Raw genomic sequence first — 22,799 nt, 5'->3', positions numbered from 1 at the left:
CGATGTCCCCCTCCAGCCTCCCCCACCAGAGAAAATCATTTCTCGATGGATACGTAACGATGCGGCGCACAGGGAAAGCCACCGGGCCTCCTACAGGCAAAATAAAATAAAATTAAAAACAAAACAAAACAACCAAAAACCAACTTTACATGGCATAATATTACATTCTCTTTTCCTAGTTTCATTCTGTACATCAGAACACTGCGAGGGTTTTAAAAAATAAAAAGGCAAAGGCACCTGAGGAGTGAGTCGCGCACACACACGTGCACACACGTGTGCACACACACACACACGCACGCACACGCACACACGAGCCGCATCCATCCACGGAGGATTTGGGTGGTTTGAGGGCCCTGGGAGCGTTTCGGGGCAGCCCAGACCCGGAGTGGCCGGGAACCCCGTTTTGCTCTCAAGGCTTTGGAAAGAAGGAGAACACCCACCCATCACTGAAGGGCTGAGAAAATCGAAACCAAACAGATTCAATGAAATAGGAGAAAACAGCTTAAAAATGGGTTTGGGTTTTGGTTTTTTTTTTTAGCTTTGGTGAATACACACTTTGTTACCCTCTTCTGACAAAACCCTTCCCAGCCAATACCGATCTTTTTTTTTTCTTGTATTTTTTTCCATCCGTCCCATATTACTGAACAGATTGATGGATTTGGTCCTATTCACAGAATAAAATTCTTCATTCCCCCCTCGGAGAGACGACTTTAACCCCCCTCCCCGAGGAGGGCTGCCCATCACCGCTGTGGTCGACAGGCACAAACCCCTGGTACTGTCCCGCCGCAGCTCCCCGGCTTCACTGGAGCCCAGCCTGGGTAATAACTGGCCTCTGCAGCTTTGCAGGCAAATTTATAGGGAATCCTTTTAGCTATTTCTTCTAATTTGCCCTAACGCTACCAGTGTTGGTTTTTTTTTTTTTTTGAACTGAAATAACTCTAATTTTTGCTTCTCTTTTCAGAGGTGTGGACAAGGAAACGCTCCCACCGCCACACCCACGGTGCAAAGTCTTGATCTCTTTCACACGGAAGAATTCAAGGATGTGTGAAGTCACACGAACGACCAATTTCTCAATTTCCTCTTCAGTCCAAGCAACACTTTTCATTTTCAATTAAAAACAATATTAAAATAAACCTGTGTTTGACACACTGGCCTGAAGACAGCAACCTCCCAGGAACTGCTTATTTAACCCTTTGCTGCACTGGGTGGAAATAGCTAATGCAGCAGTGAAGGGGGAGGTGGGATGGGGCAATTAATTTGTCCAAAACAACCAAGATCTGGTTAATTAATAAGCTTCCAGGGACTCTGTGCGTGCGCCCTGCCCAGGTTTTCCAGCAGGGCAGAGCTGGTCAAAGATACTGTAGCCCAACTCTGCTTTCAACTGGCTCGTTTTGTCCTACAACTTCAAATATACTGTGGGAAGAAATCTGCTTCCAGCTGCCCTCGACGGAGGCAGCTCTGCTCTCCCAGTCTGAGGCTCCATGGTCCTGCAGCTGCTCCCTCGGGCACCACCATGGAGGTGATGTCCCCCTTCCCTGCACCCGGGGCTGGTCCCACGAGGCATGGAGGAGAAGGCACCCAGCCCTCGGCAGCCCAGATCCATTAGGCTCCCGCTTGGTTTTTACGGAGACCCACTGGGATCCTCCTGCAGCTCTGCTTCCAAGACGCGTCGCCGTTCCTCCAGCCCCAGCGTAGTGGCACGGGCACGGGTTAGTGGGGCTACGGCTCTACGGCGAGCCGCCCTCGCCAAGATCCCCTCCAGCTCCCACCTGAACCCTGACGGTTCCCAGCACGAACCGGCTGGTGCTCAGCCCTGCCCACCGCAGGCATCGACAGCATTTAAACATCCTTCTGCATGGCCCGTGGCAGAGGTCCCAGGCATCCGTCCGTGGGTGTACCCCACAGAGACCTCCTGCACCCCGAAAAGACCCCCTTCTTCCAAGACTCGCACACACACGCGTGCACACCCACACACACACGCACGCACAAAGGCAAAGTCAACACGGCTGCTGCATCATCGCACCCGACTCCGTGTTTTGTGCCGAGTCGAGCATCACTCCTTGATTGTAACCGCTTAAGGCACAGAACAGTATTAAATGCTGCCCCGCTGGAGACTCTGGCTGGTCCCGCGACCTCCAGGAGGGTTCAGTCCCCTTGTGAACGGGGACACCCAGGTCACCCCGACTCTGCGGTCTGAGGATCATCTCCTCTGGCTTGGCCGAAGCCCTTGTCTGTTCCCCTGCGAAAGGTGGTGATCGCCACTGAGCATCTTATTCCTCCACCGGTCCCGGGGATGCTGCCAGCGTCACTGTTGTGCTGGAAGAGGACAAATCCCATTTGCTGCACTTTCCCCAAGAGGTAAGTAACACGGCAAGGGGAGACAACCCCGGTGTCGCCGGCGGCAAGGAGGTTACTTGGTCCGAGGCCAGCACCCGCGCAGTCCGGGAAATCCCTTGCTCCGAATTCCCGGCGCCGACAGTCCCGAGCGCAGCTGGGAAATCCAACAATGTGGCGGGTGCCGAGCCAGCAACGAGCAAGACGGGGTCTGCGGCGGCCACTGCCAGGACAGCCCAGGGCAGAGGTCTGAACCGCAGAGCGCAAAAGGCCGCGGGTCTGGCGGCCGCCCCCCTCCCGCCGGCGTTTCCCCATCCCCGCTGCCAGGGGCTCAGAGCCCGCAGTTGACGAAGGGGTGTCTCAGCAGGTCCTCGGCCGTTGGCCTCCGCTTCTCCTCCACAAAGATCTGCTTGAGGAAGTTGCGACAGGAGTTTGAGACGCCGTCAGGGAGCTGGGGGTTGGTGGGCTGGGTGGCGATTTTAAAAATAGCCGCCATGGCTTCAAACTCTGCCCACGGTGGCTTCTCCGTTAACATCTCCACCACGGTGCAGGCCACGCTCCTGCAACAACACCAAGCACACAGGGGTGAGACAGCGGGTAAGGGACTGGAGTGGCAGCTGTGCATTTGAAGTCTAACGGGCTCTAGGATTGCGCCTGCCTGAACAGACTGCGCAGGGAGCAAACCCACACCGGAGATGGGCGCACGTCTCTGGTACGTTTGGCCCCCTGAGGCTCACTCTTCACACGGGTTCTTGGCGCTGGGCTCTCCACTCCCACGAGCCGGAGTGAACTTGCAAGCCTCGCCCTAAAGCTGGTGGCTTTTCTGGCTACGCTAACTGGCAGATATTAAGTTTCATGAAAGCGTGTGAGAGACCTTATTGGTCCCTGAAGGGAAACTCAGGCACGAGTTTAGACACCACAGTTTCAGCAATAGCATGTAGTTCCCCAGGAAGCTGAGCCAGATTGAACCACATTTGCCTACATCCAATTTCATCTCTGACGTGCATCTGAGAAGGAGCATGTCGGATGAACAGCAAAGAGCCTGAGAGGTTTCCCTGTGCTTGCTGAGGAGTCCTCATCTCAGCAGGGACCCTCTCTGCCACCTCCATTCATAGTTGCTCCTAAAAAACTGAACCACATTTCCCTCCCATCAGCCAGAGCAGGTGGTGCAGGGTACATGGCTGCCTGCTAAGGACTCCCTAGGTTCCCCCCGCAAGCAGGTCTCTGTTGGAGGGACTAGTTTTTGTTGACCCTACTTGCTTGGGCACCCAACGGAAAGCATACTGCGAAGACAGTGCTTCCTCCTCATTGGGAGGATTAGTAGTGTTATCTCAACTCCTTCAGGCTCCAGCTGACATCCTCCACAAATCAAAACATTCACAAGCAGCCAACGATTTTGGTTGTCTTCATGCCTGAGCCATATGCAAACATCTAGCAGCAGATTTTGAAAGGCCGCACAAGATCCCCCTGAGTCGAGTTTACCTAACCTAAAATCAGGGCCACCAAAACTCAACAGCTCTTTTAGCAAACTTTGTTATCAACCTGCTTTCCAGTACTGAAAAGCAGCTATGGGGACGAGCTGCACATGACCCTCACACATGATAAGAGCTTCCAAAAGCAAGCTGTGATTCTGAGTGCTCTTGTTTTGGGCCCTTCAGCTACAACATGCTCCCTCTGGATATCTGCATAGTTGATCCTAACAGTTAGCTCCTACTTCCATCCTTTGCACTGCTCCGTCTTCCAACTACTAGCTGTTGCTCCCATTACAACTTCCCAATGGGATTGTTCAGTTTAAGCGGCTGTGGTGGGGTTTCTACTGTACTCCTTACCACACATCAGCTTTCCTTCCGTAGCCCTCTCCACTGATAACTTCTGGGCTCATCCAGTACGGTGTTCCCGTGACAGATTTAATCCCAGTCCCAGACATGCAGATGGTCTGGATGCGTTTGCTGGCCCCAAAATCTCCAAGTTTCACATTTCCAGCAGAATCTCTCAAAATATTGGCACCTGGGGTGAAAAGCAAAAACAAAAACCCCAAGAGATGAAGCAGTAACCTGAATCAAAGTGGCTACAGTGAGGAGAGCAGGAAGGGCACGGGCAAAGAGTCGGACATGAGGGAGCCCAAAGGGCCTTGTGGGGGCTGGACTCAGCATTATGTAAAACCCCTTTCTCCTAAGGCAGCTGCTCTCCCTAAGGGTTGACTCCCACCGGCATCTCCTCACTCAGCAGGTTTTCCAAAAGTGAGCAGTGAATGGGAGATGACAGATCATCCTCCCCACCCACACACAGCAGAACAGAGCCTCAGATCTCTCTGAATGCCAGGGTCTCTCAGTTCTTGGGTATGTTACACCAGGTTTTTAGGTGTGTAAGGCCAGTTAACAATAATCCCTTTCAAGAATAATTAATCTGGGCTTCCCAAGCAGAAAAACAGCACAAGATTTTGGTTTCAGCTGCTCGTTCAAGATTCTCATGGTTCAAGCTGGTGAAGGCCAGGGACAAAAATACTTTAAATACCAGATCCCAGCACTATGTTTTGCACAAGAATTTATATTGGGACGGGAGGAGGTTGGGTTGAACAAATGCAAGCAACCAAGAAGCTTCTCTGTTTTATCTATTCACCTTTAATGTCCCTGTGGACAATCATATTGCTGTGTAAGTAGAAGACTCCCTGCAGGATCTGCCTGGTGTACTTCCGTGTGACGTTCTCGGTCAGAGCACCGTAAGCTTTTAGCTGGTCCTTTATTGAGCCCTGTTGCAAAGAAACAACACGCACCAACCGTAAGGACCAGCAGAACCATCATGTCACAGTGACTTTTTAAACTTTCCTGACCACTCTACCTTCCAGCTCAAAAACCCCCACTCTGCTGTAGAAACAGCAAGATAAAAATCCACTAAGTGCTGAATGGAGCAAAGACTTGTCCTCAGTGTCCCAGATCCCCATGGAGAAAAAGGTATGGTCTCTGGTGCGTATCAGTGCTACCTTCTGCCAACATTACAGATCTTTTTCCCCCTCTAGTGGCTGGACGTCACCAATAGCTCATGGAGAAGGACTAAACTGATGAGGAGTTACAACTCAAGTGAGAGGATCAACTCGACTAGTTCTTCAGGGCCAAGCTGATGAGTCAGTCTTCACTGAAGCTTCCTCCCACAGCTTCTCACAGCAAGGAGCACCCACTGCCATGAGGCAGACAGACTCTTGAGGGACATGTTCAGCCCCACATGGGACTGCTTCAACAAGACGACCCAGGGTAGACAATTTGCAAGTACCTGAATTTCTGACCCAGGCATGCAGGCTCCTACTGGTTTGATTCTATTGATCAAAGAGGAAAGGAAGCAGGGGTGCAGACATCTATCATCTGCAAGAGGTTGACCCCCTTGGTTTTAGCTCTATTTTCTGTCCACTTGGAAATGGATGTCCCTCACTATGCCAAGAGCTGGGTTTTAGCACAGATGAACCAAAGGCAGATTTGGAGTTCAGAGAGGTCGCACCCAGCTTTACCTCCAGTATTCAGATTAGCTGGAAAGCAGGAGGGGAAACTCATCCTGTTTCTGCCTGTCCTGCAGCTCTGGGGTTGATCCAAGATTGCCATAGTCCTTCTGTTCTGGAAACAGCGGGCTGTTCTGCTCCAAGTCAGTCACTCAAACTGTGTCAGCTTTTCCACATCCACCCACCTCTGCTGTTGCTCTGCCCAGCTACTGCTTTGGCCTTCTTTTGAGGCTGGTGGTGATCCTATGGATGGGCCTCTCCATTTCCTTTCACACTGCTGCTGAAGTAGCCTGAGATGCTCTGAAATTACCCCCTCATAGAACTTGTATGCAGGGTATGTTTCCTCACCCACAACCAAACAACCTTTCTTAACCTGGCCTCCCTCACCCTGATGGGGGGACATCAAACAAGAAGGGAAAACAGGGTCTTCAAGGCCTGTGGTCAAATAAACCATTCTGTTTTCCAAGCATAAATTCAAAAAAATAGTTTATAGGCAGGGCAGCACAGAAAAGACAGAGTCAGCCCTTTAATGGGGGCAATCATAAGAATGCCAGGCTAATGGTGCACCCAAGCTTGACCCTATGAAAATTTTGCCAAGTTGGCTGTGTTAAATCAGAAGCTTGGCCAGACCCAGCATTGCAGAGCTGCTGTCCTGCAAGGTTTGCGAACTCATTCACTTCCACTGGCCTTGGAAACAAAAGCCCTGAGCTGCTTTTGTGAAATGAGCCGTTGTTGCAGCACGGAAATCAATCTGTATTTGGTCAGAGCTCTGGTTTATCATTAAAAAAAACAAATATTCAACTTCCAGCCCTGCTGGACACTGCCCCAGTATCAAATGTTAGTTTCCTGACTGCTAACAAACATCGGCACGCTGCAGAATAAGCGGCAAGGAGACTGCTGAAACTCCTGGAGTTTACTCCTCTGGGTCCATGCCTCCTGATAAGGCCTGAAAGTGAGATGCCTGCCTACAGGAGAGAGGGAGGACAGGGCTTGGAAGGGACTCAAATGCGTGGAAGTCCACCTGATTACTCATGTGCAAGATGCATTAGGAGAGCTTCTAGCACGCTTACTAATGACCAAAATTATTTGCGACCAGATGACTTAATAGTCCCTTCTGACCTTACAGATTCTGTATGAACAAGGGTTTATTCTCCCACACTCTGGGGAATGAATCCAACTGGACAGGCAGGATTTAGGAGAACAGATCCTCTGGCAATGTAAATAGAGTTATGGTAGTTTATACCAACCAATGACTTCGTCTAGATAGCTGATGTAATTCACATGCTCGCAAACAGAGAAAGAGATGTTCAGCTAATCTGCCTACATTCTCCAGCCCCTTCTTAGACTCTCTCAAAGCTTTCTGATCTTCTTTTTCCCCAGGGCTATCTCATCCTACATCAGCAAAGTCACAAACTGAAGCCACTCCTGCACGAGAGGATAATGCTACCAAGAAAAAGTTCTGTCTTGAACAAGAGAAGACTTACAAGCGAGTAACACTGTTTTTAATACACACGTGCTGAAAGCCATAAATAATTGGTGACAGCTGTGGGTGGACAGTTGTACTATTAGCTTTTCCTGCAGGGATTTGCAATAAATACTTAAGGATGGGCTCAGGCCACAGTGTTTGGAGCCAGATCTGGATCATGTCCCACATTCACCAAGTTCAGATTCCAGACTGTGAACACACCCTGCTCCAAGATTCAAACCTAAAACCTGCCTTCAAGGCTTTTGATTTTACCCTGTGCATGTTCAGGGGCTTCACCATGACATCTGACTCATAACCTAAGCTTTCCCAAACCTCAGGGATGCATCCACTGTTTTGGTTTGGCTCATAGAGCAGCTCAGCTGAACAGTTTAACTCCAGATCCAAATTTCACCAAACTCCAGGGCAGTCTAAATCTGTTCTCTGTCACTCAGGACAATCTTTAGCAGGAACCGCACTTACCCCTGGCATGTATTCAACAAAGATAGACAGTTTCTTCTCCTCAGGATCCCGCAAGCACCCGTAGTACTGCACTATCCTGTCATGACGGAGAGTCTTCAACAGCTGAATCTCACATTCTAAGGCATTCACCTCCTGCAACAGAACAGACATGCTTCGTGACAAAAGGGAACGGTTACTTTGGGAATATTATCCAAATATTGCTCGATGCTGAGCACTCTTTTCATAGCACCTGTGAATCTGCCCACTAGGACACCATCCACATAAGGCTGAGAAACGAGAAGCGCTGCCCTAAGAAAAAGGTAAGGAGAAAGACAGATAGAATATACACAAGGGCTTGGCTTTGAGACAGGTTTACTTATTATTACTTGTGCTCAAGAAGTTTTTCCGGAAAGATGTGAATGAAGACACCAGCAAAGCTAATGCAGTACCCAGAGTGGGAAGAAGGTGAAGGGAGCAAGGCCAAAACTAAGGAAGAGCAGACAGACCTGCAAGAGATGATACTTGAGACAGAGCAGGACAACATGACCAAGGAACTAGGAGATAGAGAAGTCACCAGAGCATGCTGACTGGTGCCACAAGCCATTCAGGACCACTCCGAAGAGGGAAAACAACACATACTGCCTCCGCACGCTGTCTTCCATCAGGGACACGGACCCCTCTGCCACCTCTACCCTCAGCCTCCAGCCCACAATTCCCCAACATGCTGCAGAACGCAGTCCTGCCCTCGTACTCACTTTACTTGTCTCTTGACTGTCAGGGTCGAAAGGCACCTGCTTCACTGACAGCTCCCGGCCAGTGTCAGCATCGTAGCAGAGATAAACTTCCCCAAAAGCTCCTCTTCCAAGCAGCTTCCCCAGCCTCCAGTTCACAGGCGCCTGCAGGGCTACACAAGAGAGGAGAGGGTTGAGAGAAGAGCACAGCAGGAAGACTTCAGCATCAGGGTCCATCTGAGCCTACAGAATGCTGATCAGGCTCATAATGAGCTCACCAGGGCAGGCAGTGAATGACCTCACCACGGGCACCATAACAAACCAGTTTTAACTGCACTAGTGCTACTGGTGTGTGTGTGGGAAGTCCCCCAGTCTGCATTAGTATAAAGCAGAAACAAGTCCCAGAAAAGTCACATTTCTTTAAGAGTCCTTCCTCCAAAAACTGCTTTCTTAGCCAATGTCGGACTTTCTCTCCTCTGCTATAGGAGTGGTTAGGATACAGCATGGCAGAGCAGTAACCCAGGCAGGGACCAGTAAAGAGTTTATTTCACTGGTCATTCCTAGGTTGTTACCCATTACCAAACAGGCCCAGAATGCACCAAATTCTATAGCATGGGCAGTCTTGCAATACCAGAGCAGCCTGCAACACCACCTTTGGGTGCTGGGATGATAGCAATGTAAGCCAAGGAACGGAGCCTCTGTACGCATTCACTCCCACATCCCAAGTCTCCTGGAAGCTTCTGCTGCATGAGCACACCGACAGTCCAACACACTCAGCAAGTGATGAACACCAGCTGACCCTACACACGATCTCAGCTCAAGGCCAAGGTAAGATACAGTGTGTTGTATTAAATCTTCCTCATTGAGACATAAGCAAGCGCAGTGAGCCTCACGTTGGGGGTGGAATCAAAGTGCATTCACACATGGTTAGCTTAGCTGACACCCAGTAACTCAGCAGGTCATGGTAACGCAATTTTCTGTCAAGACCTGGATGTACTGAGACCTCAGACACTAGTGGCTTTGATTCACTTACAGTTCCTAGCTTTTGTAGGGGAGGTGCTGAAGACCTGCAGACCTTTTTCACAATTGTTCCACCATTTGGGCCTGTACTCGTCATACTGCAAGGTGCTGAGCTTGCTGTCCCCATTAAAGCTCTTAGTTCGGCTAGAAGGGACAAGCTGAAACAGGTTCTCCTGTGGGAAGTAACTCCTGGGGAAAGTCCTCCGGCCTGCAGGAGAAAAGGGGAAGAGTTATAGCAAGAATGCACACACCAGCTTGGATCTACCTATCACCACCTTCTTACATTGCTTTCCAAATCCAGTGATGCACCTCTTCAAATTAAACGAAATAAGTTTAATGAAACTGAAGCAAAGCCCTGGGAACATTTTTAATTCAATTTAAGAGTTGTTAACAGCAGGCATTACATCTAATGCAGATGTTTCCAGTGGGTACACAACAGTTTAATTGCATTAGGGGTTTTGTTGGTTGTTAATCACAAATAAACTCTGACCAGGCAGGGATTTACTCTGCAAATTATCCCTGCCATCCCCTAAGTCCACAATACAAATGACCACACAAGCAGTGCCAGATTTCGTGATAACTGCTTTCACAAGGGTGGTGTCAGTGAGAGATGAAGTTCAGTCTGGAAGGCTCAATATGCTGTCTGCATGTCCTCAGCATTTTTTTTCCAAGGGAATTTGATTCTTATTCAGTTTTGCCTCCCACCACTTGCAGTCTCATACAATGAAAGAAAGAGGAGCAAGAAGGTGATGGAGTGGTCCCCAAAGCTCAGAGCTCACCAGCTTAAAACAGAGATGTGAACAGATACTGCTACCCTGAAATTGCTAGGGGATTTCCTACAGCTCTGTGAGAAACCTGCTGTAAAGGTCACAAACAAGCATCCTCAAAAGCAAGCAATTTAGGGGAACAGAAAGGTTGATATTGCCAGGGATGAGAAATGCCAGTCATCCATGTGGTGAAGTTAAAACAGGTGTAAGCAGAGGAGATGCTGAGCACTGACTTTCATACATGCTGTAGATGCTCAGCACTTCCCAACCCCAGACCCACAAGGTCTCACAGAGGATCCTCTTCAGAATACACAAGTGAAACACAAATTACTTGGTGGTTCTCCCTTTATTAGAAACCTCTCCTTCCCAAGTCTCTTCAGTCCTAGGCAGTGTCAAAAGCCATCGAGATCTTGGACTGAGCACCTCCCTCCCCTGCTACCCTCCATCATTTTCTTACCGTCACTGTAGTCCTTGCGACTTTGGGAGAGGTGGTACTGCCTCGGGAAGGTCCCACCTTTACCAAACCTCTCGCAGAACGGGATGTCGAAATCTGACAGGAGGGAAGAAGACACGTGTTTCTGAGATCAGCTCAGTATCAAACGCCCAGAGCATTTCTTATGGGAAAGCATTCTGGTCTTCATGCTGAATTACAGGCAAGAACAAAGTGACAAGCTGTTCATTTACATGAGTGTATATTTCCCAAGGCTCACTCCGAAATCTGTCCACAGTGACATACTCCTTAGTGGAAAATAAGGGCTAGACACACTGGTCTTGGGGCCCCTAAATCAAAGAGGTTTAACTGCTTACTTTATGGACCCTGGCCTACACTGTTCAAATACAAGGCAGGGGATTAACATAGACTACGCCTGGTTTCCAAGACAGAGCACTAAACATCTTATTTGCACATGGAAAATGCAAAAATTAGCGTGGAAACAGAACTGCCAGGCAGGGTTAGGCCCAGATCCATTTACTCCAAAACCTCTGCTCTGATATCAGCTATTTCCAGGGAAATGCAAAAATCCAGCACTTGGCTAACACCGGACAATCTCTCCCCTCTTTCGTTTCAGATGCAACTCCTGACCTCTGAAAGACAGAGACCAATTTATACCCCAGAGGTCCAAACTTTTATATTTACTTTGATTAAATGCTAGAAAGATAGAGTTAGAATATACAGAAGGGATTAAAGACCATCAGAGTTTAGATTAGACATGAGATTATGAGAGAGATGGATGGACATAGGAGATAAGGACATATTTTTTTAATAAAAAAAATGCTGCACAGAAAGCCATTGCTGGTAGCACTGAATAATTTGAGATTAAAATATCTGCCACTTCCCCCCCCCATCTTTCACCTCCTGTTTTTCCTCCATCCAACTCTAATGACACAGTCCATTCTGATTGTTTGTTTGTCTTAGCCTGGGGCCAGGAGCCGCTCCTTGGAGACCGTTCCTGGCCTCTGCTGCACTTCAGCATGATTTCCCCATTACAGCAGCGCGCAAGAGGAGTGCATAATGGCTGAAATACGGTCAGCAAGAAAAGCAACAAGGACAGGTCAAAAGGTTCTCCGCAAGCCACGTGTGAGCAACGATGCAGAGTAGTGTCTCAAAGCAAAATGCCTCCCCTACCTCTAGGGATGTATTAAAACCTTCAGTGACGTGGAGTGACTGCAGCTTCATGTCTACAGTTCAATCTAGAAATCCTGCCTCAGGCCAGAAATGAGTTATCATGCCACAGGCTGACTCCTATTTGCTCATTTTTAATAGTGAAAGTCATTACACTATTACAGAGTTTCCATGATTTAACCAGCTGGATGTTTATAAGTGATTAAGCAGTAACCGAAGATCCTTGCAAGTTACCAATACACTTTCTCTAACAGCATTTGCGGTATTGCAGATAATTATTAAAGCACGTGGAAGAGGTATAACTCCCTAGAGAGTTTGGGACTTGGCTTTTGCTATGTAGGAAGTCAGGATTCAGAAAGTGCAGCTCATGGGTACTAACAGAGACAAAAGATGATCCCACAAAGCTGTTTCCAGCTTGGCAGAACCTCGCAGTTGTCTCCAAATACAAAAGCAAGGCCCCCTCAGCAATTTCTTTCAACACACAACTCAACTCCGATCTTTCAAACAGCTTTACTTGCTTGCATCCATTTACTTCAGGGCTCTTGCTACCCAGTTTGGACTGTTGTTGCTGTAAATTGATTCCCAAACCAGGCCCAAAGGTTCTTCGGTGCTACCACTATTACTACAGAGCCAAGAAGGGTTAATGATGACAAGATCAGCCCTGCCTGTGTTTCATGCTCTGGGTCTTTTGATTTTAGGAAACATTCATGTTTCATCATTGCAGGGTCATTTTTGAAGTGTAAACTAAGAAATGGAGCTGTTTGTTTGATTGATTGTTTTTAATTACTTTTCATGCAGTACCATCCCTCTAATAGCCTTTATCCAGTCTCTTTACTACATGCTTTTCATACTTTTAAGCAACTACAAACCTCCAAGAGTGCTTACCCATGCAATCAAGACTGTCTTTGGGATGGGTCTTCCTTCCAGGAACAGGGGTTTGGGTAAAGGGAGGGCTGCAAAGAGATGAAAAAAAAAAAAGATACACTTTATTATATCAGAAAGGCTATGGAATGAATTAGGAAGTGATTACAAGCAGAAAGGACAGGCTACACCACAAGATGCACTGATCACTGATCAGCCCAGTAGACCAAACTGAGCTCCCATCCTCAACCTGCACAAGAATGAAGATTGTTTTTTTGCTGGATCACAGCTTGTTCCTGTGGCAAACAAAAGGGATGCTGCAAAAAACAGAGTCACGAGGCTGAAAAGAAGCAGCCAAAGACCATAGCACCTATGCACAAGATGGCACAAAAGGAGGGCTGCAGATGTCTCTTCCCTCAAGGTCAAGCGCTCAACCGTGCAACTCTGCTTTCTATGAACATTGCTTAGTTGCTGCAGATGTACACACTGGAGACCTTCATGCGGGTCTCCCCTTCTCTACAACATAATCCCCCACCTTCCTCACACAGGAAGGTCTGTACCACAACTGGGCACACGCACCTTCGCAGAAGACCAGGAGGGAGAATGCAAGACTGGTACTTCAAGGCTCAAGGTCTTTAAACTACATTGAGAGGATGATAAAGCACTGCAAGGGGATCTCAGCAATCCTAATTTCACCCCAGCCTCTGTAAAGGCCAACAGGGTGATCTGCACAGGTTGCTTTTCCACTCTCCCTTTTAACAAAATTGGCACAGTAGTAGAAATCTGCTTTGTAAAGTGCTCTGAAATCTACTCATGTCAAAGCTGATCACAGCAGGTTTGCTACAGCAAAGAGGAATTTGTTGTGTTATTTCTTAGCATCAGACTTGTCACGATGCCTGGTGACTAGCTGTGCCCTCTTGAGGCTAATGCCATCTCAAGCAATTGGCTGCAAGGGCTCAGCTACATCTTTGCAGGAATAGCCATACTTACTCCTCTTTCTGCCTTTGAAGAACACAGCCCTCCTTGTGCCTTTTCCAGCTCCTAAACCCCATGACTGACAACAGCTGCCTGCTTCTTTGTATGTGAAATCAATCCATACTACCCTCTCGCAACCATGCCAAACACTCTTCTCTCAGTTCACAATCAAGTGTTACAACCAGGCCATGCTCCTTCTGTTCTTCCTAGCAAAGTCTATGCAAAAGCAAAGCTGGGGCATAGAGGCTGGGAGCACAAGGAATCCAGCTTCGATACAGCAGCAACAATGAGCAAATACATCACAGGAAATTATTAAAAGCCACAAAAAGGAAACGGACATCGATGCTGAGACAGATCCAAAGCACACAGAGCTGCAAACCCAAAGCACGCTACACAATCAAATCAACACAACGCAGACCTGCTGGAACACAGCCTCGATGCTGTATGGCAAACACAACGGGGGGAAAAAAAAAAAAGAAAATCTTTGATGCAGATGGAAAAAAAGATATACTGCTTCCCAAAAGGACACTGTGTCTTATACACAGCCTACTGTGCACAGCAGCAGACATACAGTTGCTGTGCACGTGTGAGCTTGGACCAACCAGCCGCACCAACTATTGAATTGCAGCCTGTGTTAGTACAACGTGTCCTAGTTGCTTCCTGCTGAGAAGCTAAACTTAGTTGTTGCTCGTCTGGTGTCCTCAGCACCTTGACTGACACGCCTGTGGCTGCTGGCAGTGTACAGGGGCTGCCGAATTTACAAGTGGTCAACGCAGAGCAGACAGCATGCCTGGGGAGGAGGTGACACGTAGAGGCTAACGGAGTATTGACCTGGTGACTGCAGAAAGCCAGGGGGGTAGGAAAGGGATCTGATCGAAGCAGAAAACTGGGGCACACAAAGCCAGGCTGTCCGCAGATCCCCAGCTACTTTGTCCAGCTCAGATTACTGCAATTCAAGTCATACCATCGCACAGATGTCTGTGCTAGGATCTGGTTTTTAGCGTTCAGGAGAAATTTGTTTTTCTCAGGTGCATCCTCATCCCAACAGGAACCTCAGGGGATGCCACTAATCCCACTCCTCTCCCACTATGGAGCGGAGGCTGCATTTCAGCTTCTGAACTTGGTGACGTGCACGACTCACCTGTCCACAGATCTGTCCAGCGACTGGCAGCTCCCAGACAGTGACTCATCAGGGCTGATGAAAGCTTCAAGCATCTGACAGTGAAAGAAAAGGGAAAACAATGAAACCATAAACCGTAGCTCTTCAAGCTCCAGCACTAGCAGACCTCTGCAGGGTCAACAAGGCTCCACTGAAGACAGCTGATTTACACCAGCTGGTGCCAGCTCCAGTAGAGATGAGATCCAATCTAACAAAAGTTTTCTTCCCCATGGAAATCCATTTATGATGCCCTCTTTGGATTATTGTTCTTTCCAACTGCTATTTACTAGTAGGGAAGCCGAGGCAAAGATAATTAGCACCCTGATGTTGAAACCATGCTGAGAAGTCAATGAGATTCAAAGTGCTCAAGTATTTGTTTAAAAAAAAAAAAAAGTAATTAAAAAAAAAAAAATCAGGGCACAAATGATGTGCCCAAGGCCGAGCAGCTATTGTGCACCACAGCCAGGATCACAGCCCTGGACTCCTGACTTCCCCAAGGTGTCCTGGCACACAAGACCAGCCTTCCTCTCCGGTGATAAGTGAAGCATCATCAGGGCTTTTGGCTGGAGGAACTGGCTTGGCTCTCACTAGCTCAGTGAGTCAAAAGCTGAAGTTGTGTTGCTTCCTGGATGAGACATTGTACTGGACGGGGTTATTTATAGCTGGTTAGTAACAATAGAGGTTTTGTATTGGGTAGCAAACCTAGGGGCTATGTGCACTTCTATGCGGAGCAGTGCTTGCTCAGGGCCACGCTATGCTGCGGTCAGTACGATGTTTCCTCCTGGCTGCAGACCCATTGTGGACACTCGCTAACCCCTACTCTGAAGCCAGCCCCAAGCCTAGCTCGTTCCCAGGAAAGCTGAGCAACGAGGGTTAAACACCACGTGGAGTCACCCTTTGCTGGCTCCTGGACCCACATCGCTGCTCCTTCCTCCTGTACAGCAACAGCCTCCCTTTCCATGCGCTGTTCCTGCGTTCAACCTCCTCAACTGGTTGTCATAACAGCTCGCATTGTTTTGGCAGGACAGTCCCAATTGGACAGTACGATTTTTCTCTGCTTCCCAGTTTTTACCCCAAAGCCTTATCCTTCAAAATGCACTAGCCAAAGAGGAGCAAGACCCCTGCTAGACCCCACTCCCCACCTCTGTCAGCCATGCCAGGTCTCCCCCAGCAGTTAAAATAATGCTGAAACAGACTCATTTCTCAAAAGCATAAAATTGGGAATCTGAGCAGGCTCCATACTCAACCTCTGTTCATCTGCCAAGCTGGTGTCAAGGCAAAGACCGCAGTTACATCACAGGCTTGCACAGGGGCATCCCCCAAAAGGCAGCAAGCACCAGCTTCTAAGTGGTTTTTCCACCAGGCACAAGAATATTCTGAGGGCAAAGCCCATATGGGGAAAAGCATGGCTGCTCAATGAGAAGAGATAAAAAAAAACCAAAAACCCAAACCATCCCCAAATCTCCTTTTTCCTGCATTTAATTTGCCAGAGAAGGGCAGAAGGCCACCCACAGAGTGATGCTGGGGAAAAGCAAGGAGAGCATCTGGGAACCTTCAGCAGGAGCAGGCTCAGGGCTCAGCTAATGCTAACAGAGCTCCATTAACAGCCAGTGGAGTTGTGCTGATTTACACCCAGGAGGGTTCATGGGGACCCTCCCCCTGCACACAGACACACTTTGTCTTAATCCTACCAAACGTGTTTGGAAGGCATGTGAAAACAATAGAAAGCCAACTTTTGGCTGCAAGGAGCACAAAATACATCTGCACTCTGATGCTGCCAAGACTCACCCGGAGTGACTTCTTATTTTATTAATGGCTGTATAATAAACTGTTGAAAACACAACTTTGCCATGGAAACACTGGCACAGCCTGCACACAAAAGGGAAACCAGTGGGTGCTACTTGAGTGTAGGAAATGAACGTCTCCCCATGCAAGATCCTTGGGGGCCGTCACAGCAGCCTGCTGGAGTGAGCTTAGTGCCTTCCAGATGTCCCTCCATGTCCCTCCTGCATGGCCAACCCTCCTGCAAATTGTGGACCTAATCCTGCCCTTCCAGGAGCTTTGCAAGAATTAATTTTGTGCCCAGACAGCCCAGCTGACTTCTCAGGACCTATACTAAGCTCTTTGGAGCTATAGCTTGAACAGAGATGCAAATGGAGAAGGAGATGTAAGCTGCTCCCCCTCTGGTCCCTTGACACTGCAGAGTTTCCCCCATCGTGGGTACGAGATTGACTGGAGGAAGAGGTACTGCTCATCACAGTGCTGAAGAACTAGCTGCTCTTTTATTACTGAGGGATTGGAATATCCAAACTCCTTATTAAGAGAGGAAAAAAAAAAATATATGGGGGAGGGACAGAGAGACAAAACCGCAGAGAGAGGCTGTGGGCAGGGCCAAGAACTGTAACTGGAGCTCAGGCAGAAACAGCACACGGGAAGAAGCAAGAGCTGCTGACATCCCCAAGCTGTTGCAATCGCAGGCAATCGGTCGCTTGGCACACTCCCTCGTGGTCCCCAGGATCCGGGAAGGCTGCGGCCACGAGGGCCCGACAGCTGGCATGCATGCGTGTCCCAGATCTATGCTAATCCAGAGCTACCTGAGGGTGCCTGAGCATGTTGCTATCACTACTGCAGCTGGCTTTTAGGGTTCTTGGAAATCAGGCCTGCTGTTTCTTGAGCATGTCAAGCCCGGGGGCACCCATTCCTGGAAAAAGCTGGCCTGAGCCCCATGCACAGGGCCCGCTGGGAATTTAATGGTGGGAACGCCACTCACAGTGCAGCCTCCCTCGTGCCTAACACTGTCCTGGTTTAACCCACACGCCCTGGCCCACTTACATTCTGATCCATGGTCTCGGGGATGAACTCGCCCTCGCTGTTGATGCTGGTATAGGATCCTTGGCGAGCGATCTGCTGCTGCTCTTCAGGAACACTCCCTGGGGGCGGAGAACTCCGGCCAGTGTGCAGAGAGCCTAGGACAAGGGAAAGGAACAGGTCAAGGAGAGGAGTTGCCACATCCAAGTCCTTCCAGAGACAGTGTTCCAGTGATCACAGACCTCCTGGAAATGCTGCTGGGTTTGAACTTGTGTGGAAGGAAACGGAGGAGCTAGAGATGCGATACTGTTCATGGGCATCCTAAAAAGCTTTTACAACAGGGACAGTTTGTTACTGTGGGGCCACGCAACATCTAGCAGTCTTGGCCTTCAACCTACCCTGGATCCTAAGAGCTCTGCACTGTATCCAGGTGCTCTGTCGATGCCAGAAAGAAAAGGGCTCCAGAATTTTGTTGTGATACAATCAGTCAATCTCAAAGCAAAACACAAACTCCAAACCCACCTCCCTCTTTGACCTCCAGGCATTTCCTCCCTGGATCACATCACTGCCTTGGTCAGCAATCTGGGGAACAGCTCAGGTGAACTCAGTGCAACATCACTTTAACAATTCTTATATGGAAAACAATTTGAACTCACATATCCCTCTTCTCTCCCCCTTCCTATATGAAAGTAAAGAGGAAGAAAAACCAGCCCTCAAAGCCGACAACCATGGGGAGGGGAACAATCTACGGGATCAGCTTGTCCCATGTCCTGCCAAGGGAGAGTTGCCTCCCCCGTCTGTAGCCCCAGAGGCTCCACACTTGCAGCTGGCAGAGCCTCCACACCAGGCAGAGCCACCTGGAAACCCCTAAGTTTGCACCTCAGCACAGACAGCAAGGCTTTCACAGGCTCCCCCTCAGGGCTCGTTTGCAAAAGGGGGTTTTCTATTCTGGAAGAGAATTCCACAGCTTCCTTACGTGGACATCCCACTCCTCCCCCTTATTCACCCAAATCCACCCTAAATGATTCCTTGTGCCTTTTTAGGCTTTAGGGAGTGTTGCCCTCACTTGGCCCAGATGCACAGGCTTGGCTCTGCTTGTCCTTCTGCAGTCCCTCCCCTCCATCCCTGGGCTGTCATCACTTCATGGCAAGGAATTGCTGACGGAGGTCCGTGCTGTTCCATGCTGGAGCTTTAACCAGGCAGCATTGTGCAATGTGAGCCTTCACACAACAAAACAACTTCTTTTCAAGCAGAGTTCTAGAAAGCACTCATCCTTGAAAAGTTAGAAAGCACATGGAGATGCATTTCCTTACACTTTCTATCCATTTTTTACGGCACTCTTGCCAACTCTTTGGTTCATTACTACCATTTGGTAACAACATGCCCAGGCTAAGCACAATATTGCAAAACAAAGTACTGGGAAGGGGCCTATCCCATCATGAATAGTCAACACTGATCAATCAGCACAACGCTTCTGCCTCTTCTGCTGCTATTCCGCATCACAGTTACTGTGCCAGATTGATCTCTGGCATAAATCCATCAGCGTGATCAACACTGCAAATCCGAGTCCCCACCTTTCACTTAAGCTGATATGCATCAGGAGCTTCTAACGTTAACAGTGTCACACCAGCATTAAAGATCACTAAATCAGGCTTGCTGGATTTATAGCAAATACATAGATATCTCTGTCCCATGGTACATCTTCCTACAAACTCCTTGCTCAGATTGTAAAAATAAGAGTCATATGGCTTTGAGTTACTTTTTTTCTTCTTCCTATTTTCCCCTTCACAGATTTCCTGCAGGATAAGAACACAGTGAAAAAAGTCCAACTGAAGTAATGCCAAGATCAAGGGGAGAGAATCTCTCGAGTGCTGCTGCGCTCATAATGAACTGGCTTTCCACCAGCCCTAAAAACAAAACCAGTTGGGAAGTACGGCATCCTCTCTTTGAAGATAAATAAACAAACGTTTAACCATTTAACAGTTCGGGCACCCTGGATAAATCACTGCATTATCATCCCCTCGTTTGCTTAGCAGATGTCAATCCAGAATGCAGCATAAGGGCATTTGGGTGGCTCTTGCTCCAAAAAGCTGCTAGAGGATTTGGCATGGTGTAACCGCTGTATCTTAGCTCTGTTTAGCATTTCTGTTAGTGCTATGATGAGGTGTGGGTCTGCTCGTGCAGTGCTGGGATCTCTTGCTGCAACAACCCACTCACTGCCCAGAAAGTCTTTGACTTGGATTTTACAAAGAGCTGCATGTGCCCTGTTTGACTTTGAACCCAGGGAGTTAAATGAGATTTATCACAAGCGTAAAGACTTCGCATGATCTCACATCAAGCCTTTGCCTGTAACAACTACTCCCAGTCATCAGGTCAGTTTTGTTTGACCTTCCAGAGTCACACTTCCTGCCAAAAACTGTAAAAGGGGATAAGACACTAGCCATTTCCCAGCAGGCAAGGAAGTTAAACAAAATGCTTAGGCTTTTACACACCTGCAAACTGCTGGATTGAACCAGATCCCTTTCAGCCAGGCTGTTTGGGTAGAAGAACTGCTCAAAGTAATTTATGCAGCTTCACACCTCCAGGAGCACTGATTGCTGCTGCTTTGCAACCATGCATGCCCATCTGCCTGGGAGGAACACGAGGAGGTGTTGAGAGCAGAGCCCCAGAGCCCAGAGTTGATTCCCCCTGCTTCCAGCCCTATCCTGCCCCATTAACAAAACCTCAGGCAATCTCAGTGCTGCTGGTGGGGGGAATGGAAAATAGGGGTCAGGGAGAAAGAGCAACTGTGGTACTCAATGGCAGGCATAATTCATAGTGGGGGCAACACAAGGCATATTGGATATATTAGATAATGCTGCTTTACCAACCCAGAGGCAGAGGAAGAAATGGACAGAGAAGCGCAGATGTGCCTGTTTGACACATCACGGATGGTCTTCGCACTTGACCTAATACTCAAGAAACAGCAGCAGCACCAGGCAGAGAGAGGAGACCCTCAGGGGACTGTCCTCCTGGGGTCGACAGGATTACATCAGCTTCAGTCCTCAGACCCAGCGGGGATGGGGCAGGCTCTGAGGCACTTCTTTATAAGCCGAATGCTGGCCGGATCTCAGCAGGTCTATTCAGGATTCCTGAACTCAGAGAAACTCTGCAGATTGGCACCAGTTGAGCATCTGACCTCGGTTACCCTTTGAAGCAAGGTGCTTTGGGAAGGGATTCCTGCTCCATGTTACACACACTAATGTAAAGCTATATATTTGAGACTAGGGCACAGCATGTCCTGAGCAGGGTGAACCAGGCCAGCACGGAGACTTACAGTCACTGCTGGCATCTACTGGGGTCTTTCATGTTCCCTTCTGTTATTTTTATTTAAGAAGTGTCTTTCATGCAGTATGTGCAGAGTTTGTGGTGCTGCACGTACAGCCAGCTCCCCTGTGCCAGGGTTGGCCTCCCTCCACCTTCACATTCCCTGGCTTCACCCTTTCCCTGCCCTGGCAGGTCCTTCCCAAAACTTCACCCATCACCGATCAGCATCAAGCAGGGGTCCCGATGGAGGGGAGAAGCCCCTTAAAAGTCAGAGCCGGGGAGGGTTTGCTGGCAGCCGCCTACGCTCACAGCTGCAGCCACGGAGAGCCCAGCCCTGGGATGACGTCGCCACAGAGCTGAACGAGGGACATGACATCAAGATGTGCCGCTCCGCTGAGCCCTGGCAGAAACACAGGGCTCAGGATGCAGCAGCACAAGAAGAGGTAAACCTGCAGGAAATTTCTCACTCTGTGATTGTCGAGGGGAGGTGTGAGCAGATGGACCAAATCTCCCTTGATATCTTCTTTTTCAGTAGGACCCCTACAAGACTCCCTCCTCTCCATGCTGACCCTTTGAGGATGGATTCCTAGATCTTGCTTTAAGGCAAACTTCAGGTTACTTCTATACCAGTAAGTAGGACAGAGCCCATTTTCTAAGCCCTAAAGCAGCTGGCATGATGGACACAGCCAAATACTCCTCCTCTTCTCAAAATAGAGGGGGGGGTCTCATCCATCCCAACTCCTGCAACAGGTCTGTAGCCCATGCTACCCCAGTTTGTACCTGGGCACTGCTAGGACGGCAGTCAACAGTGCAGGGTTGGCCAGGGAACGGGCTATGATTAAGCAACCTCCTCAACGGCCAACCAGTGCTCGTGTCCTGTCCCTGTGAATTTAATGGCACAGATATCACCTCCAGGCCTTTGTTTCTCAGAGTCATCTGGCGAGGCTGTGCACCAGCAAAGTCTTTGCGCCATCTCTCTCTGGAGATCTGCATTCAAATCCTTCCAGTGTGCTAGCAGGGGTTAGATGCTGCTGCCCACGTGTCCAGGCACCCATGAAAACCTGGGCACCATCACTACGGTGGCAATTCTCCAAGGCGAAAGTCCTGCTGTTCCCATGGCTAGTCCGTATTTGACAGGCTGGACTCAACCAGCATTTGCTCCTGGTCTGGACAGGGCTGGCAGGCACATGATGCCATGGCTCAGCAACCTGGTTTGCCACCGTTGGGGTCTGGGCGGGGAAGCAAGCTTTTGGAAAATGTTTATGCTGAAACAGTGATTCTGGAATGGGGCTCTTGAATAATTTGTGGATAATGTTCTGAAACATGTATTTTCTCCAAGTAAATAAAAACAACCCTCAGTTATCTGAAAATCCAGAACCCAAATAGATTTTAGCCAAAGTTTCCTGGCACTCAGCTGAACATTTGCAGATGCTGGACGCTAAGAAACTGGAACATTTTCCACTACCCCCCCCCCCAAAAAAAAAGGGGGGGGGATTTCCACTGAAAAAGTTGGGGGGGGGGGGAGAAAATATTGACTTTGCACAAGGTTTTTCAGGGACATGGAGTCAAGACATTTTCTGTCCAGCAGTAGCAAAAATAGCCAAATCTTCCCCAGAACATCTACCCCCCTTCCAATGTGCTTGTGCCAACAACATGCAGTTTTATTATTTTTTGCTGCTGCTAACATGGCAGAGTCAGCAGAAAAACATGAGACATCCCAGAAACACTGAGAACATGACCCTGAACTACCTTTTTTTATAAAGTCACTTTAAATCTCCTTTTAAATGTGGTTTCAAGAGAAAAGCT

General features: G+C 48.7%; 1 protein-coding gene across 3 annotated transcripts in view; it reads right to left on the bottom strand.

Annotated features, from left to right (window-relative positions):
- Positions 1-144: 144 nt before the first annotated feature.
- The window catches only part of LOC115339806 (mitogen-activated protein kinase kinase kinase 3-like), an 83,240-nt gene continuing 60,585 nt past the window's right edge, over positions 145-22,799 (bottom strand). For 2 of the 3 annotated variants that reach the window (XM_030010298.2, XM_030010299.2), the window contains exons 8-17: positions 17,712-17,845; positions 14,862-14,935; positions 12,770-12,837; positions 10,721-10,813; positions 9,510-9,704; positions 8,501-8,649; positions 7,767-7,898; positions 4,954-5,083; positions 4,164-4,341; positions 145-2,894 (exon numbers count right to left, since the gene is read on the bottom strand). In XM_030010298.2, the coding sequence (XP_029866158.1) occupies positions 2,666-2,894; positions 4,164-4,341; positions 4,954-5,083; positions 7,767-7,898; positions 8,501-8,649; positions 9,510-9,704; positions 10,721-10,813; positions 12,770-12,837; positions 14,862-14,935; positions 17,712-17,845 (1,382 nt within the window). In that variant the 3' untranslated portion in view covers positions 145-2,665. The remainder of the gene's footprint in view (positions 2,895-4,163; positions 4,342-4,953; positions 5,084-7,766; positions 7,899-8,500; positions 8,650-9,509; positions 9,705-10,720; positions 10,814-12,769; positions 12,838-14,861; positions 14,936-17,711; positions 17,846-22,799) is intronic. The other variant, XM_030010300.2, reaches the window with a different exon arrangement.

This window comes from Aquila chrysaetos, chromosome 3 (genome assembly GCF_900496995.4).
Source record: "Aquila chrysaetos chrysaetos chromosome 3, bAquChr1.4, whole genome shotgun sequence".
Taxonomy (NCBI): domain Eukaryota; kingdom Metazoa; phylum Chordata; class Aves; order Accipitriformes; family Accipitridae; genus Aquila; species Aquila chrysaetos.
Note: the sequence above shows the minus strand (reverse complement) of the source record. Positions and strands in the feature narration are given on the sequence as shown.